The sequence below is a fragment of the Juglans regia genome, chromosome 15 (assembly GCF_001411555.2).
Source record: "Juglans regia cultivar Chandler chromosome 15, Walnut 2.0, whole genome shotgun sequence".
Taxonomy (NCBI): Eukaryota; Viridiplantae; Streptophyta; class Magnoliopsida; order Fagales; family Juglandaceae; genus Juglans; species Juglans regia.
The window spans coordinates 15,236,289-15,253,221 of record NC_049915.1 but is presented as its reverse complement, the minus strand read 5'-3'; the positions used below and the strand labels follow the sequence as shown (position 1 = coordinate 15,253,221).

At 34.0% G+C, this 16,933-nt stretch overlaps 1 protein-coding gene across 2 annotated transcripts; it reads left to right on the top strand.

Annotated features, from left to right (window-relative positions):
* The first annotated feature begins 10,165 nt into the window (after positions 1-10,165).
* On the top strand, positions 10,166-16,385 carry LOC109021826. Of its 2 annotated transcripts, none has more exons than XM_019004546.2 (10): positions 10,166-10,603; positions 11,956-12,051; positions 13,207-13,291; positions 13,463-13,584; positions 14,129-14,153; positions 14,249-14,332; positions 14,456-14,485; positions 14,560-14,665; positions 14,816-14,880; positions 16,136-16,385. In XM_019004546.2, exons 1-9 carry the CDS (start codon positions 10,511-10,513, stop codon positions 14,877-14,879), a joined length of 705 nt encoding a protein of 234 aa, XP_018860091.1. In that variant the 5' UTR covers positions 10,166-10,510; the 3' UTR covers position 14,880; positions 16,136-16,385. The 2 variants fall into 2 exon arrangements, with proteins under 2 accessions (XP_018860091.1, XP_018860090.1); XM_019004545.2 differs by having other exon boundaries at positions 10,174-10,603; positions 14,249-14,312; positions 14,403-14,485.
* The last annotated feature ends 548 nt before the right edge of the window (positions 16,386-16,933 follow it).

The following is a 16,933-nucleotide window of genomic DNA, read 5'->3' as shown; positions in this document are numbered from 1 at the left end:
TTAGTATTACTCAATATTTATTGAATTTTAGAAGGTAAATAGAAATTTATGAATATTTTTTTAAAATATATATTGTATTGAAATTTATAAAGTTGATAAATAGATTTGAAAACTTGTAGTAGAATTTTTAATAGGAGTTTTGCTTTTGTACTTACAAAAATCATTTTGATTTTATGTCTTTGTACTATTATTTTAATAAAAAGTCGATTTTAAAATCTTTTAAAACAATATTAACCAAACGTGACCTTTCTTTAGCTAGAAAGGAGGCGAAACACCATACAAAGGAGATATGATAACATTATTATAATTTTTTTAAATTTTCACACAAATATATAATAAATAATTTAATTTTTTTAAATCTCAATTTGACTTTTTTAAATTTTAAAATAATAATAATATTAAAAAATAATATTCTAACAATATTTTTTTCAACTTGCATATAAAATCGTCTTATCTCATCTCTGAATCCAAACCAATCAAAGCAACAAAGACATCATCATGGAGACTGCTTCCCTTATACTTTTGGGTACATCTCTCTCTTCTCTTTCTTTTCCTAACTCAAACCAATAGTCATTTTTTCTGTGCCATCAATAATATCTTGATTAATATTACATACAGTCGTGAAGTATGTAAATGACATGCAGTCATTTTGAAAAAGAGTAGAATTCACAATTAAAAAATTAATTTCCTTTCATATAAGTCTTGCATTTATTATTTTTTTCAAAATAATTACACGGCGTTTGCATACTCACGACTGTAACTATCATTTCTCTAATATCTTTAATCCCAAATCCTACACCACATAATATGGGTTTCTTTTTTGTTACAATTTAATGTTATCAAAGTCATTTCAATTTATGAATTTATTTTTATAAAATATTTTTATTCCTCAAGTATTTCTTTCTTGTGATAGTATCCTTCTCTTCAATTTTGTTCCCTTTGTATTCTCCCTCAAAAAACAGAGATAATGACTTTGACTGAAAGGCAGTGAAGAATGATGAGAAAAAATTGTAGAGTATGTGGGGGATAGAGTCCAAATGCTTGTAACTTCTAACCTGGCCAGGAATCTGTCCATGTGAATGAGCAAGGAAAGATAAAACCCTGATGCAAGAAAGAAGAAGACCCTGCTGGCAATGCTATATCCTTCCCCACTTTCTGTCCCCCCCACCAGTCCCTACCATTAGGACCCATAAAGATACAATAAAAATTTTTAAGGGAAAATGATAAAGATAATAAATTTTTTATAAAATATTTTACAATTCTAATTTTAAATGGAATACAGTTTTGTAAAATCATGATACCTTTAGACCTATTTCACAACTTATTTCATAAAAATACCAAATCCATTCATAAAAGCATTCATACATTTGTGTTCTCACCATCACAGCTCTGATCTGAGTGATCCTTCTCTCACCAAGTGGTGGTTATTGCAGTGAAGCTTTGCTTATGAAAGATAGATGCATGCACAAGAAAAGAGACCCATGTCAAGTGGAATGATTCTCTCGTATGAGTGGTGGTTGGTGCCCATTTTGAGATGCTTTTCTTGCACTGTTGAAAAAGTGAGCTGCACTGCATTGGGCAAAAGAATGAGACGAGGCTGGTTCATTCCTTAACTTATCACATGTTATTATGGTTAGAGTATCTCATTTGGGCATTTATTTATGAGTAACGAGTAATGTTAGATAGAGTGTGCAAGTATCGTACATTTATTTTATTTTTAAAAAATAAATAAATTTAAGATCGACATGAAGTAGCTCTTGAGAAAGAAAAGTGAAGTGTTTATGTATGTCACCCCTATAAAATAGGGATCCAAAAACCTATTTTTGAAGAATATTGTAAATTATGATATCAGAGAGACAAGGCACATGAGAAAGTAAGATAAACTCAATGTCCAAAGCATCCACTATTGAAATGTCAATGGAGATATTGTTTTGATTTTTGTTTTCTCACCTTTTTTATCTTTGCTTTTTGGAATGCGGGAGATGGCTTTAATCTCACACCAATCCCAATCCTCTCCCTGTCTTCTTTTTTCTCTTCAAGATGCTTTGTTGCACACACCTTCCTCAATTCTCTACTTATCATTCCAACTTTTTTTCCCTTTCTCCCCATTGACATGCATCTACACATTACTTTAAGAGTAAGTTCAAGTCCATTGACCCTACAATTGAAATGCCATCTTCTGGACAGAAAAAGGACTCCAACTAAATCTTAAGTGACTCCAACTAAATCTTAATAACTGCAACTATAATGGAAAAACTGCAAGTAGTTTTTCAATACTTCAAACTCTTCTCTGCTTAACAATAGAGTTATCATGAAATAAAATTTATTAGTGTTTGTGATGCACTCATGGCCAATGATGCTTCTTCTGTTTAAACCACCTCACTGAAAATCTTATGATGAAGTATAACATATGGTTAAATGTAATCAAAAGATCATATAGAAGCACACAGATTTTACAGTTCTTTCAAAACTTTCTGTATTCAAAGGTGAGGCCATTGTAGAGGGAGAGGAAGGGAAGTGGATCTCAAATATATCCTCTCCTTTCTTTGTCACAGGTTCAAATATTTGATGGGGAAAATTCAAATTCATTTAGAATTAGGACAATTTCTCAACAACTTTGTGAAAAATTATAACATCCTCCCCTTTAACATTTTGTTGTGTTTCCTTCCCTTTCTATCAACTCCCATGTGTACTAATCTTACCATGTGTACTTATTAAGATTAGAGTGCTAGGTTGGCTTTCTTTCTTTTCTTTTTTCTTTTCTTTTTTAACAAATGAAAACATAGAGAAATGAAGGAAAGTGGTTCACAGAAGTCTACCTCTTGAAACTGGTGCCCAGCTTTTATAGAAGAGATCCTAGGGCATAAAAGTCAAATTATCAAAAAAGAAAAAGAAAAAAGAAAGCTTATAGAGAAGAACAAAGGTCAAAACCTCTAGATTTACTAAGAAATCTATAAAGGATGATTAACACAATCAAGTAAAAGTCAAAATCAAAATTTAAGCCTTCAATCCTGCTATATATAATATTCTAAAGTTATTGTATATTTGTCTAACTATTGTATATTCATAGTCATGATTCTTGTGTATTTCCTTAATTGCTTGTGTGCAATACGTTTATATATAACTTGTACCAAGTACTTAATGAAAGTGTGGGAAAATTTGTATTCAACTTTGCAGTGCAATTCTCTATATGGTATCAGTAGAACCAGTCTCTAACGAGCCAACAATTCCTATATCCACTATGTCATCTTCCTCAGACCAAAACTCCCTTAATCTCAATACTCATCTTGTTTCCTCCACCGAAATCTCTCTCATTGCTCTCAACATCACTGCTCAAATTAATGAAAAACTAACTCCCTCCACTTTTCCCCAATGGAAAGCCCAACTTGAAGCTCTCCTCATAGGCTATGACCTGCTCGATTATGTCACCAATATTTCTCATTGTCCGACTCTGGATGACACTTCCGTCTCAACCTTACAAAAGAACCAATAGGATTGGCAAGACAAGCTTATTCTAAGCGTCATTCTAGCCTCTACCTCTCCCACTATAACTCTTATCGCCACTGCTAAAACTTCACACGAGGCATGGAAGAAATTACCCTCTCTGTATGCTAGCAGATCACAGACAAGGGCTATGCAGCTCAAAGAGGAGATTACGTTAATTCAGCGTGGAAATTGGTCCCTTAATTCAATGTGGAAATCGGTCCATTACCGAGTATTTGCATGCTGTCAAGGCCTTGGCAGATGAGATTGCCATTATTGATCGTCCCATTTTTTATGATGACCTAACTTTGTATGTTTTGCATGGTTTAGATTATGCTTTTCGCGAAATTGCAGCGCCAATTCGAGCAAGGGAGAACCCAAAGGAGCTTCATGATCTCCTCGTTGGCCATGACAACTACCTAAGAAGGTTAGATGCTACTACTCAGCGACTTGTGGCTGCCACGAACAACACAACCAGGAAACTTGGTTTGGCTAGAGGTCCAGCAAAGAGCTACCCTAAGTCAGATGGGCCTCATCGAAATTATGGGCAAGGCCAAGCACGTAACTCTTCTGCTTCCTCTCTTGATGGGCATTGCTCTCAACGTGGATCTTCTCAACCCAATAACAACCAACGACTATTTAAGCCTGAATGCCAGATATGTGATCAGATTGGTCACATAGCCAAAACTTGTCCTCAGTTGCCTCAAAATGAAGTCACTATCAATTGTGCCACCACTTCCACGACAAAAGAACGAAAATGGTTTATTGATTCCACTGCATCTCACAATATTACCGGTGATCTTCAGGTTTGGCTGTCTCACACATTGGTTCTTTAGCCCTACATTCACCTAAACGAACTTTTATCTTGAAAGATACTTTGTGTTCCAAACCATTAACAAAAATTTAATTTTTGTGCATCATTTTACAACCCAGAATAATGTCGATGTTGAATTTAACCCCTCTTATTTTCTTGTGAATGAACAGATTATGGGGGAGATCCTACTCAGAGGTGCATGTGAAAACGGCGTTTACATTTTTCTAGAATCACTAGTGGGGAACTCCTTCAAAATTGGTTGCTAATGTGCATGAACGAACCTCGCTTGATGGGTGGCACAAGAGTCTTTGACATCCATCCCCAAAAATTGTTCAAAATCTTGTTTCAAATTTTTCTCTTCCTGTCTCAAAAAATAAAATGTCATCATTATGTAGTTCATGTTCCATTAATAAAGCATATCAACAATCGTTTCGTTCCACTAGTTTTCAAAGTAATGCTCCACTTGAAATTATTTACACTGATGTTTGGGGACCCGCTCACTATACTGGACTTGATATTTCTCGTTACTATCTTATTTTTGTAGATCATTATACTAAATATATGTGGTTTTATCTTATAGCTACTAAATCGGGTGTGTCGAGTATTTTTCCGTAATTCAAAAATTTTTGTGAAAAAACGTTTCCAAGCCAACATCAAAACTCTTTACTCTGAGAATGGTAGTGAGTTCATTACTCTCAAATCTTTTTTGTCCCATCATGACATTAGTCACTACACCACCGCCTCTCACACACCCCAACAATATGATGTTTCCAAATATCGTCACCGTCACCTTGTTGAGACCGGTCTTACATTGCTCCATGATGCTTCTCTACCACTCTTATATTGGCCACATGCTTTTCGGACTGCTACATACCTCATAAATTGCCAACCCACTCCTATTCTTCACAACAAATCCTCCTATGAGACACATGTTGCTCAAAAACAAAATTACCTCAAACTAAAAGAGTTTAGGTGTCTCTATTATCCCCTCAAAAAGCCTTACAACACCAATAAAATGCAGCCCAAGTCCATCCCATGTATTTTTCTTATTACTCACAAACCCAAAATGCATACATTTACATGGATCCAAAAACTCACAAGTTTTACACTTCTCGGCATGTTCTTTTTTACGAGGCCCAACCTGGTTTTCAGGAAGTCCAAAGCCCAACTCCAATTACGGCCTCCATTTCATTTTCGAACAGTGCCCTAACCCTTTCATTTCATTTTTGTCTCCATCCATGCGAGTGTCCCTGCCACTGTCTTCATCGCCACAACCAGTGTCGCCATCGCCATCCACCATCGTTCCGAAGGATGTTCCTGCTACTGTCGCATCACCTTCAGGTAACCTTTGTTCTGCACCTTCTTCTTCTGCACCTTTATGCTTACACAACAGATTAGATCAATCTCACATTCACTCCAATTTACATCTATCACATGAACCTTTCTTGCATGAAAATCCATCATCCAGTCTAGGTCAGATCGGAATTTCACTCCAACCTAATGTTGAAACTGAGAATCATTGTGCCCACAAAATGACCACACTGTCAATGAATACAATTTTCAAACCTAAGCAACTTCATACGGTTTCCAAACACTCACTCCCACAAACCATCGAACCAACTTATGTGAGTCAAGCTGTGACCCAACCTAAGTGACGTAATGCCATGTCAGATGAACTTACTGCTCTCATGAGGCATGAAACTTGGGATTTGGTTCTATCTCCTCCAAATTTCCAACTAGTGGGTAGCAAATGGGTGTTTAGAGTCAAAAGAAAAGTTGATGGTTCTGTGGAACGAACCCACCTTGTTGCAAAAGGCTATAATCAACATCCTGGACTAGATTACAAAGAAACATTTAGTCTTGTTAAACCAGCCACCATTCGATCTGTTTTGTCTATTGCTATTATGAATGGGTGGAAATTGAGGCAAATGGACCGTAAACAATATATTTTTTCATGGGAATCTCACAAAGACAGTTTATATGATGCAACCACCTGGTTTCAAAGACATGTCCAAGCCCAATCATGTGTGCCGGTTAAGAAAAGCAATTTACGGGCTAAAATAAGCTCCTCGAGCCTGGTATACAACTTTGAAAAATGCACTTTTGACACTTGACTTTCAAAACTTCAAAGTTGATTCATCCATGTTTATCTATAAATGTGATTCCATCAATTGCTATTTTTTGGTTTATGTTGACGATCTTGTGATTACAGACAGTGACTCTAAGTTTATGGACTCTATCATTAAGAAATTGGGTGACAATTTTTCTATCAAAGACATGGGAACTCTTCACTTCTTTTTAGGTGGAAGTCATTCCAACTCATGCTAAAATTTTTTTTTTTTATTTTTTTTTTATTTTATCACGACACAAATATATGTGTGAACTGTTGTCCAATACTAATATGCTTGGTGCAAAAGATGTTTCCACACTTCTATCCACAACTAATTCTCTTCAAATGGTTGATGACACCGCATCTGTCGATAGCATGGAATTTCGACGTATCATTGGAAGCCTCCAATATCTCTCATTGACACCTCTTGACATCTCGCTTGCTATCAACAAGTTGTCACAATTCATACACAAACCATCAATCAAACATTAGATAGAAACAAAGGGGCTCCTTCGTTACTTGAAGCAAACAATATTTCATGGTGTTCAGCTTACAAAAAGTTCAAATTCTGGTTTAACAACTTACTCTGATGCAGATTGGACAGGAAATGTTGATGATTGTTCATCCACCTCAGCTTATATCAGCTTCCTTGGATCCAATCCTATTTCTTGGAGCTCCAAGAAACAACGAGTTGTTGCTCGCTCTTCCAAGGAAACTGAATACCATGCTCTTGCAAATGCAAGATCCGAAATAATATGGCTTCTTGCCTTTCTTCATGAGCTCAGCTATCCAGTCAAGACACCTCCATTGCAGCTGTGTGATAATTTTGGAGCTACTCATCTAAGTTTTAATCCAGTGTAACACTCCAAGATGAAACACATTCAAATTGATTTGCATTTTGTGCGTGATCTGGCTCAACGTGGCACACTTCATGTTCGGCATATACACACTCAAGATCAACTTGCTAATTTGCTAACTAAACCTTTTTCACGGCAACAGATTGAATTTCCAAAATCAAGCCTAATCTTGCAGGGACATATAAAGGATGATTGCCAAAATCAAGCAAAGGTCAAAACCAAAATTTGAGCCTTCAATCCTGCTACACATAATATTTTGAAGTTATTGTATATTTGTGTAACTGCTGTATATTTATAGCCATGATTCTTGTGTATTTCCTTAATTGCTTTTGTAATATGTTTGTATATAACTTGTACCAACTACTAAATGAAAGTGTGGAAACATTTCTATTCAACTTTGCAGTGCAATTCTCTATAAAATCAACATATGCTAAAAGTCAAAATACATAGATTTCCCTTTATGCCCAATTAGTGCTCTTTGATTAAGGTTTTTAAGTCATGGAATGTTTTCTAGAGCAAATAAAATCCCTTAGACTTGAGTAAACACACTTCTATCATGAATGAGTTGTCTTCACCTCTTGGCAAATAAAAATTGAAAGGACCAAAATGCCAATGTTAAACAGTTGGTTCATGTTCTTGATTGGTATTGGGCTTCTTCAACAACAATATGGATGTCAGCTTTGCTGATATGCCTATAAAGGTATGGAGCTTTTTCCCATGCCCTACTGACATGCATATCCAATACTTCTAGTCAGTAATGGGCCTCAAAGAAGGAGATCTTCATTTCCATGCAAAAAATGGAAGGTCTCATGTTAATCTGAGATGGATTTTCAATGCTCTCAAATACCTAATGCCCATGTCCTTGCCTTAGAGAGAAGAGAAAAAGACACAAGTCAAAGTTGGCTTTGCTCTTGAAAGTAAGGATGGACTGTCTGAATAAGGTCACCCAAATGACTCTAATAATTTGAATGAAGGCATTCATAAGCTTCAGCCAAAGTATATTACAAGGGAAATGAATTGGGCATAGACAGGATTTCACATATAAACAGTAAAAAAATGGGCTTTTTTTCTGTGCATAATCTTTGTAATTCTGCCATGAATGAATCAGGACTTGTACAGAAATTGCACACTGACCATTTTATAGGCTTTATCAGGGGATGGTTCATAGAAGCAACCTGACCATCTTCAGCCTGCCTAATCTAAATTGATCTCCTTCCTTTATATATATATATATAATATATATAAGTGTCCACTTGGGTTATATTCATTTTGAAAAAATGAATAAATCATCTATAATTTATATGAAAAAATTATTTTTTTAATAATAATTCTATTATTTTTTTAAAATATCTGAAAATTATGCTATATATAATGTATATATATAATCAACATTTCTTATCAGTAGGTCTGCTACAGGCAGTGGTAGATTTAAATCCAGTTGACCTGATGCAACCCGCCTAAAAGCAAAGAATAAAGAATCTCTTCAATAACAATAGGAAAAAAAACAAAAAAAAACGCTTTGAAGAAGTTTCCACAGTTGTTTATGGTAAAATCAGAATATTTAAGTTTATGTACCAATTTTTTTTAATAGCCAATCATTTTGGGAAATTATTAAAAGAAAAAGATTTTACAAAAAAAAAATTATAAACTAACATAATTTTATATAATATATTAAATTTATTTTATAATAAAAATAATTTTATAATCTAATACTTAGATTTATTTAAACCTCCAACTCCTTTGACAATTAGTTTCTTTGTAAGTATTATATTTTTAATGAAGAAATTTATTTCATATATGTTTTCTATATTATTCACTTCTTCATATATATGGTCAGTTATACCGTCTGCTCTATTTACTATCATGTCTTTAACCTTCAATTCTTTTAAAAATTAATCTTTTTATAAGTATTATATTTTTAATAAAAAATTTATTTTATATATCTTTTTTATATTATTCACTCCTTCATATATATGATCGATTATAGCAATTTGAATTTAGTTGTACTTTTTTTAATGAAAAAATATAAGAAAAATGCTAAGCATCCCTCTCTCAGCTCCTGCTGGGAGTTACCGCTTGTATTAATGTATGTTTTTTTTATGTATTTTTTTAAAAATATTTTTTATATAAATTTTTTTAGTAATTTTAAATATTTAAAAAAAATAAAAAAATTCATAATATCATTAAAGAATATTTTCTTAATCACGAAGTAAAATAAAAAAATATTTTTTTTTATTTTACTTCGTGATTAAGAAAATATTTTTTAATAATTTTTTTTTACTTTATGATTAAGGAAGTATTTTTTAATAATATTTTAAATTTATTTTATTTTTTTTAATATTTAAAAATATTAAAAAAAATTTATAAAAAATATATTAAAAAATATATATTAAAACCAGCTATACCTCTGAAGAGAACGGTAGCTCCAGCAGTACTCAATCAAAATATAGGTTGTGTTTGGATGTTGAAGTGAGTTGAGTTGAGTTTAGTTAAGATGATAAAATATTGTTAGAATATTATTTTTTAATATTATTATTATTTTAAAATTTAAAAAAGTTGAATTATTTATTATATTTTATATTAAAATTTAAAAAAAATATAATAATGAGTTGAAAGATAATGTTGTTGTCCTGAGAGGATTCAATTCAAATTAGCAAATCTAGAGATTTTCAAAAGCATGGCTGGAAACAATACTGCACCCCTACTTCAAGACAAAAGTCAAATCATAACTACTGGGGTCGTGATTGGTCTACCTGTTCCTGCAATTAACAGAAGAAGACAACACAAACTAAAAACAAATCTGCTACAGAGACTGGTTTTAACTAAGAACTAATGGACAAATAGCATCCAATATTAAATTCATAAATTGGGTATTAAAATCTCCACCTTAGGAAGAAAGAGAAGACAGAACCACTGGTCTTGGACTTTTGAAACTTTGAAGTTTGAAGTAAGCTCCTTCCTCTTCCACGGGTGCTTTCAAATCTCCATTGAAGTTCTAAAATTTCCTTCAAAATGTGCTAAATTGACTCCCAAATTCCTGAATTCTGAGTCCTCAACTGTCAAGAGGCAGGGATTGTGAATAAACTCTCTCTCTCTCTCTCTCTCTCTCTCTCTCTCTCTCACAAATATATATGTATATTTATATTTATATATATATGGTATAATAACATTAGTAAAGATCCCAAGCTGCAAACCAAGATCAGGCAAACTTGTCGTGTATCTGGGGACATATAAGCGGACAAACAGATGAGGCCCAATTGGGAGCTCAAGAACTGCTGCAACCATGAACAAGTGCTGTTTCTTATTACTGTCTCTGTCTGCACTGTTGTTATTCTCGCGGTATGTCTTTCTTCTACCACTGCGTATTTCATTTTTCCTTCTTATACTTGACCAAAAACTCGTACTACACTAGATCAGGGAAGCGCCCACATTTGGTTTAAGAGCATTGGTAATGCTACGAAAGTTTAATCCTTTGTTTCATTATAGTAGAGGAAGATGGAACCCGTTGATCAAAATCCTCCTTTATTTTCAATTTGAGTGACTGAGTTTAGCCCCGAGGAAGGAAATCGTGAGGTCAACCAATTGTGCTACCCTTGGGGCTCCATTGATCAAAATCTGGGGGTGCCCATGTGACTGTCAATTTGTGAACGTGCTTGGCTCTCGCATGTAATGGTAGTGCTTTAGGTGAAACTGGGTAATTATCATCCCAATAAATTTCAGAGGCTCCTTTTACTTCTTGTTTTTATATTTTACTCTCTATCCCATCTTCTTGATCGATTATTAATATTTGAGAAGTCAATGAACTCAATTTCAGTAACTTTCAAACCCATCTTTTACTTTATTTGAAAACCAAATCCTTTTATTTTATTTAATTCTAAATGATGTGTACAATTTTATTCAAAGGCAATGCATCTTATATGAATCCACTAGGTAGAACTCACCTTTGAAAACGGGCTTACGAGGAAAATGTGCCTAGGGGCTTATAAATCACCAACCAATCCCATACTTAGTCGATGTGGAATCGTAACAGCATCAAATGATATTCCCATGAGAGAGAGAGAGAGAGGAATGATATTCCCATGAGTTGGATTTCTAAGATGGACAAACAATTGGAGAGGGATGGAGTACTTTCTAGTTCTTTTTGTTTTACTCCATGTACCTAATCTATATTGAAGTTTCATTGTCCAGAAACAAGTTAGGCCAAATTCATATAACGAATCATCAACGACCTATATATATATTGTGTTACAATTTGCAATGCAGTATAAAGTTTAGAGAAATGCTAGGCTTATGAGAGAATTACAAAATGGAACCCCACAAACTGAGTACATCAGATTTATTTACAATAAAAGGAAGTTACAAACTGACTTTCAATCAGACTTGCCACATGCCACATCTGTTTGTAATTTCTCGTAATTCTCTTTATGGGCTGGCATTTATCTAAAGTCTAAGCAATAAATGAAAAGCAATCCACCCGGGTAATGGATAATATGCCTATCAGTGTGAATTAAGTTGGAACCATAACAGTGAATCCATGTGTGCTTTTCAGGAAGTTGGAAAAGTCCAGTCAGTTTGAAGGCAGAACCAATTTTATTTTATTTGCGGCTAATTCTTCATACTGGCATGTCATTCTTTTAGAGATTACTTTCTGCAAACTTTGCCTAATATGTGAATCCTTCTTGTCCATGCAGTTGTGGAGAACAATATTGCTGAAACCATTCAAGCTTGTCACTGTATTTATTCACGAGGCGAGTCATGCTATTGCTTGTAAACTCACATGCGGACATGTAAGAATCTCTTTTGTTTCCACCTTTTCCCCTTTTCAACTATGTATCAGTAGCATGATCGTAATATCAAGAAGACATTGTGTTTCTGGTTAATGTGTAAAGTCAGAGAGCTGTCTCTCCTTTGATACTTGTGGAAATTAAAGTGAGAAAAGAAGTGTTCTTGCACAACCTTTTTTCAATATTTCAAAAAAAATGAAGAATCATTATTTGCTGATAGCTTATTTATCTAATATTAAGGATGCTTTGTCTTAATGTGAGTTTAAACTCCTGCTTTGATTGGTAGCTTTTCTTAACTCTTATGTAATAACAAATTTATAAGCATTAATATTTTAATAAGTCTCTAAATGACGAAGTGAGAGCCGGTTAAGTATAGGTAAGAAGACTGTGGGATCTCTTTGGTTAAGTATAGGCAAAACATAGGTTAAGTATGCGTGTTTTTGGACTAGTATATGCATCTAATTTCATATATAGCTCTTCGTTTGACACAAGAGACTGCGTATTCATCACTTATATATGTTGGGTACAGACCCCTTAGCACATAATCACTGCATTTTCTCATTATCCATGCGAATAAGTACTAGTGTTTATCTATGCCATATATCTTATTGTAGAAAAAGCAATACATGGAATTTTTCTAACCCTGGATGTTTCATGGCTTAATTAAAAATTATGGATTGAACATTTCTCATGTCTTTTTGGGTGCAAGATTTTTCCCTTTCAAGTAGATATAACATTGGGTAAAACTTATCGTGAAAAGACTTTGAGCATGAGCACTCATCATATTTAATATTAGCATGCCGAAAGTGGATTTATTCATAACAAAGTACATTTGGTTCAATGTCTTCTCATTGCCTTGCTTTCTATGATGATATTGTATAGCTTGCAGAAAATGTATGAGCTTTTCCAATTATATACTTGGGACGAAATTCAAAATTGATTTGCATTGTGATTAAAGATCCCCTAGTGTTTATCTAAAAGTGCCATAATGATCTCTCTTCATTTCATTCTCATCCTCCTGCACAAAGGCTAAGCCCATTGGTGCAGTTTGATTAAGCGAGTTCAAATGGTTGAGCCACTGGGAAATTTTGTGATATCCTATGTTTAGAATTTATCATATTTTACATGTGATGGGTTCTCATATATTTGAGTTTGTAGGTGGAGGGGATCAAGGTTAACGTAGATGAAGGCGGAACCACACAGACCCGTGGTGGAATTTACTGGTTGATCTTGCCGGCTGGATGTAATGTCTTTTATCCTTGATAAAGCTTTACTCTTTTTTAATACCATCCATAGTTCTTATGCTACAACAGATAAATGGAAGGTCCAAATGCATACTTATCAGTGCGGTTTCCAATATATAACTTGCACCTTTGCAAATTTCTCTTCTATTTTTTCCTTTGTGACATTCCAGATCTTGGTTCTTCTTTCTGGGGTATGGTCTTAATTCTTGCATCCACAAATCTTCTTACTGCAAGAATAGCTGCAGGATGCTTTCTTGCAGCACTACTTGTTGTACTCTTTGTAGCTAAAAATGTAAGTATTCATGAAACTAAGAACATTTTTTCCCTTCAGTTAAAATGGAATTTCAGTGTAAACATGGGACTTCTGCTTAAACCATTACATTTCAATGCTAAATTTTATCGCTAAAAATTTCCGGTAAAGAAAAATTGATATATGCTATGCTCTCATTCCACTCCTATCCTTGTAGGATGATGTGGCGTTAACCATGAACCATTGAATTTATTATTTTGAAAAATAAGAGTTGATCAAATGGTTGATAAGTAATGCCAAATCAACTCAGTGTGATAAAAAAGTGGGATGAGAGTATAGTATATAGCATGTTTCTCCAGTAAAACATGGAACATCATTCAATCTTTATATTCTAATACCAGTGTTTTATTCACTATCGAGAAGAACAAAAATATGGAAAAAAAAAAAAGTACTGAATTTTTTCAGTGATGTTAAATTATTATTGTTGTTTTTTATTTCTTTAAGATATCGTTTGGCACATCATAGATATCCTTTTTTAGATGATATTTTAAATATCTGTTCTTTCCTCTTTCTATCTGTCATGCAGTGGACACTTCGAGGACTATGTATTGGTACATATTTTCATAATTTGAAATCTGGCTTTCTATGGTTAACTCATTCCACAATATATCATATTGGTTTTGATATTTATGTACTTCGCCCCCAGGTTTTATTCTTTTCCTTGGTGTAATTTGGGTTCTGCAAGAAACAACAACAGTTCATATACTTCGGTACATAATTCTGTTCATTGGTAAATGCAATTCTGCTATTTTTATTTCCATATTCTTTAGTGAAAAGGATGATTTTTCCTTCAATCACAGTTATAGTATGAAAGAATCAGCTCACCAGTTAACTCTGTTTTCTCAATATGTAGGTGTAATGAACAGCTTGTTTTCAGTTTATGGTATGACTCTAGAATGAAGCAATCAATTTAATTTCCTGTTGATGGATCCCTTTAAGCTGTGTGTAATTATGCAGATATTTATGATGATCTAATATCCCGTAGAGTGCACTGTAGTGATGCCGAAAAATTTGCTGAAGTGTGTCCTTGCCCTTGTAATGGTGTCGGATGGGGCATTATTTGGTGAGCAATTGAGGATCTTATCACTCAAAGAGTAGAAGTAGTCAAATTCTGCCTGATGATTATTTATTCTATGAGTCGAACTGGCGATGCTAGGTGTGCTTATGACTTAGTATTTGTTGCTTCACTAACTTTGGAGAACTGTACTTGCAGGGGATTAATATCGTTTGTGTTCCTTTGTGGAGCCATGTACCTTGGTCTTGTGATTTTGTCTTGAGGTACAGTTTGCTCCCCTTATTCTGTGATCTTCTAGTTTCTATTGGCATGTCATCTAGAAAATAGGTGTGATTTTAGAACATTGTTCATGATCTACACGGGGCAACATTCAAAGTCACCATGAGAAGTATCATTGGGGACCTTACAGCATAAAATAGTTTAAATTTTCCTTTTTGTTTTGGATTTAAATGCACAATGCCACAAGCTGGTCTGTATGATGTGCACAAAATTTTATTAGTAGAAGGAAAAGAGTAATGTTACCATATAGTCGTAGAGTGCGCAAGCGCTGCGCAATTGCTTTGAAAAAGAGTGGGGTCTACTATTAAAAACTTATTATTTTTTCATGTGGGTCTTGTATTTACTCACTTTTTTCGAAGAGATTGTGCCACACTTACGCACTCTACGATTGCAAATATCATTTCTCCCGGCAAACTTAATACATTTTAGTTGCTACCAAGAACAAACTTAATACATTTTAGTTGCTGTGTGAAGTGTAGTAACTGTAGTTGATTCACCATCCCTGCAATGTCATGGTCATGTTACCTGCAATGATTTGTTTGATTTTTATTTTCTTATATAGATTGCATGTAAGCTTTTTACCAGCTATGGGTGAGGACATCTTTTGGCTTTTGAAAATCACAAACTTCACGTTACATTATTTTAGTGAAATGTACTTAACCAAAAAAATTTTCATGAAAATGTTGTCAAGCATTTGTTAGAAAAATCCTCATCTAAATCTAAACAATGGCATTTGGGCATCCATGAATTGAAGTGATGCAAATCAGCATTAGTATCTTTTTTTAGAACTATTTTTAGAACTTTGAGGAATATGTTATTGATATGTTTTATGTTCATTTCTGGCAAATGTCACTATTTCATTGATCACTATTTAGCACTGATATACCATCAAATGCAATGGAAAACCAAATGGGGAATTATTTAAATTGAAAATGCTATTTGTCATCCCCTTCAATCATCATCCCTTCGGGTGGTATCAAGTGATTGGAAGATAAAGTAAAGAATGATAAATAGTTTTCCAATCATTTAATATCATATTAGAGGACAGCGGTTTAAAAAATGATGAATAGCACTTAAGAGTTTAAATTTATGTTGGGTCTGATTTAATTTCTTTATTACCTTGCACTGCACAACAAGATTAACAAATCTCGGTATGTTTTCACTGCTGTTGTTTATATTGTAGCATTATACTTTATATATACTTCATGTATCACTATCACTTATACTACAATTGTGCAGGATGAAAGGTTCTGGTTTCATAGGGGTGAGAAAAAGGGAGTCAGCTTGATCAGAACATCTTCCCAATAAATAAAAAATGATTTCTGTTAACCAATGGAAATGGTCATCTTAGTGATTCACAGTTTATACCTTAGATTTGAGCTTCAAACTTGTAATTTGATGCGGATTTTTGCTATTTAAAATCTTACCTATAGCATTTGAGAGCTGCAATTGTCTGTTGTCTATTTGTACTGATTCAATGGTTACTTGATAAGTTTGTGTTTTCCCTGAACTCAAATGGGTGGTTGATGAAAACTATGTTAATGGGATAAACCCAATAAAAATAAAATATTAAAGCTAGGGTCCCATCTTAATTACAAAGAAAAATATAAAAGAAGGGGTTGGGGGAACCAATATTCACCCAGAAAATGGAATGGAATGACCTGATCCCATAGGTTTTTAACCGAGTTACTAAGAAAAAAAGTCACCTTGAGATTGGTTTGTAGAGCAATCTAATGAATGGGCTGGCTGGGCTCTGCACCTTACTTTAAAAAACCTTCCTTCCTCCTAAGCCTTCTATCCACCCCACCCCATTGCTGCCCTTTAGAAAAAAGCTCCACTAGGGTGGTATTTCAACCATCTTCCCTATTTCCTTCCCTCCACACCGAAAATAGTATTTTCCAACCATCTTCCCTATTTCCTTTGCTCCTTTTATGCATTCTTAAGTTAGTTTTTGGTTTTTGTAGAATGATGTTTGTAATCTCGGTCCGTTGCCCTAATATCCACTTTGACACTCACGCGTTGACCCTTCACCTTCCC

Excerpts from the sequence above, each read along its gene's own strand:
- LOC109021826 (XM_019004545.2), top strand. The coding sequence starts at position 10,511 with ATGAGGCCCAATTGGGAGCTCAAGAACTGCTGCAACCATGAACAAGTG. Across the intron at positions 14,154-14,248 it reads ACTTCGAGGACTATGTATTG|GTTTTATTCTTTTCCTTGGT; the intron begins GTACATATTTTC and ends CTTCGCCCCCAG. Across the intron at positions 14,313-14,402 it reads ACAACAGTTCATATACTTCG|TTATAGTATGAAAGAATCAG; the intron begins GTACATAATTCT and ends CTTCAATCACAG.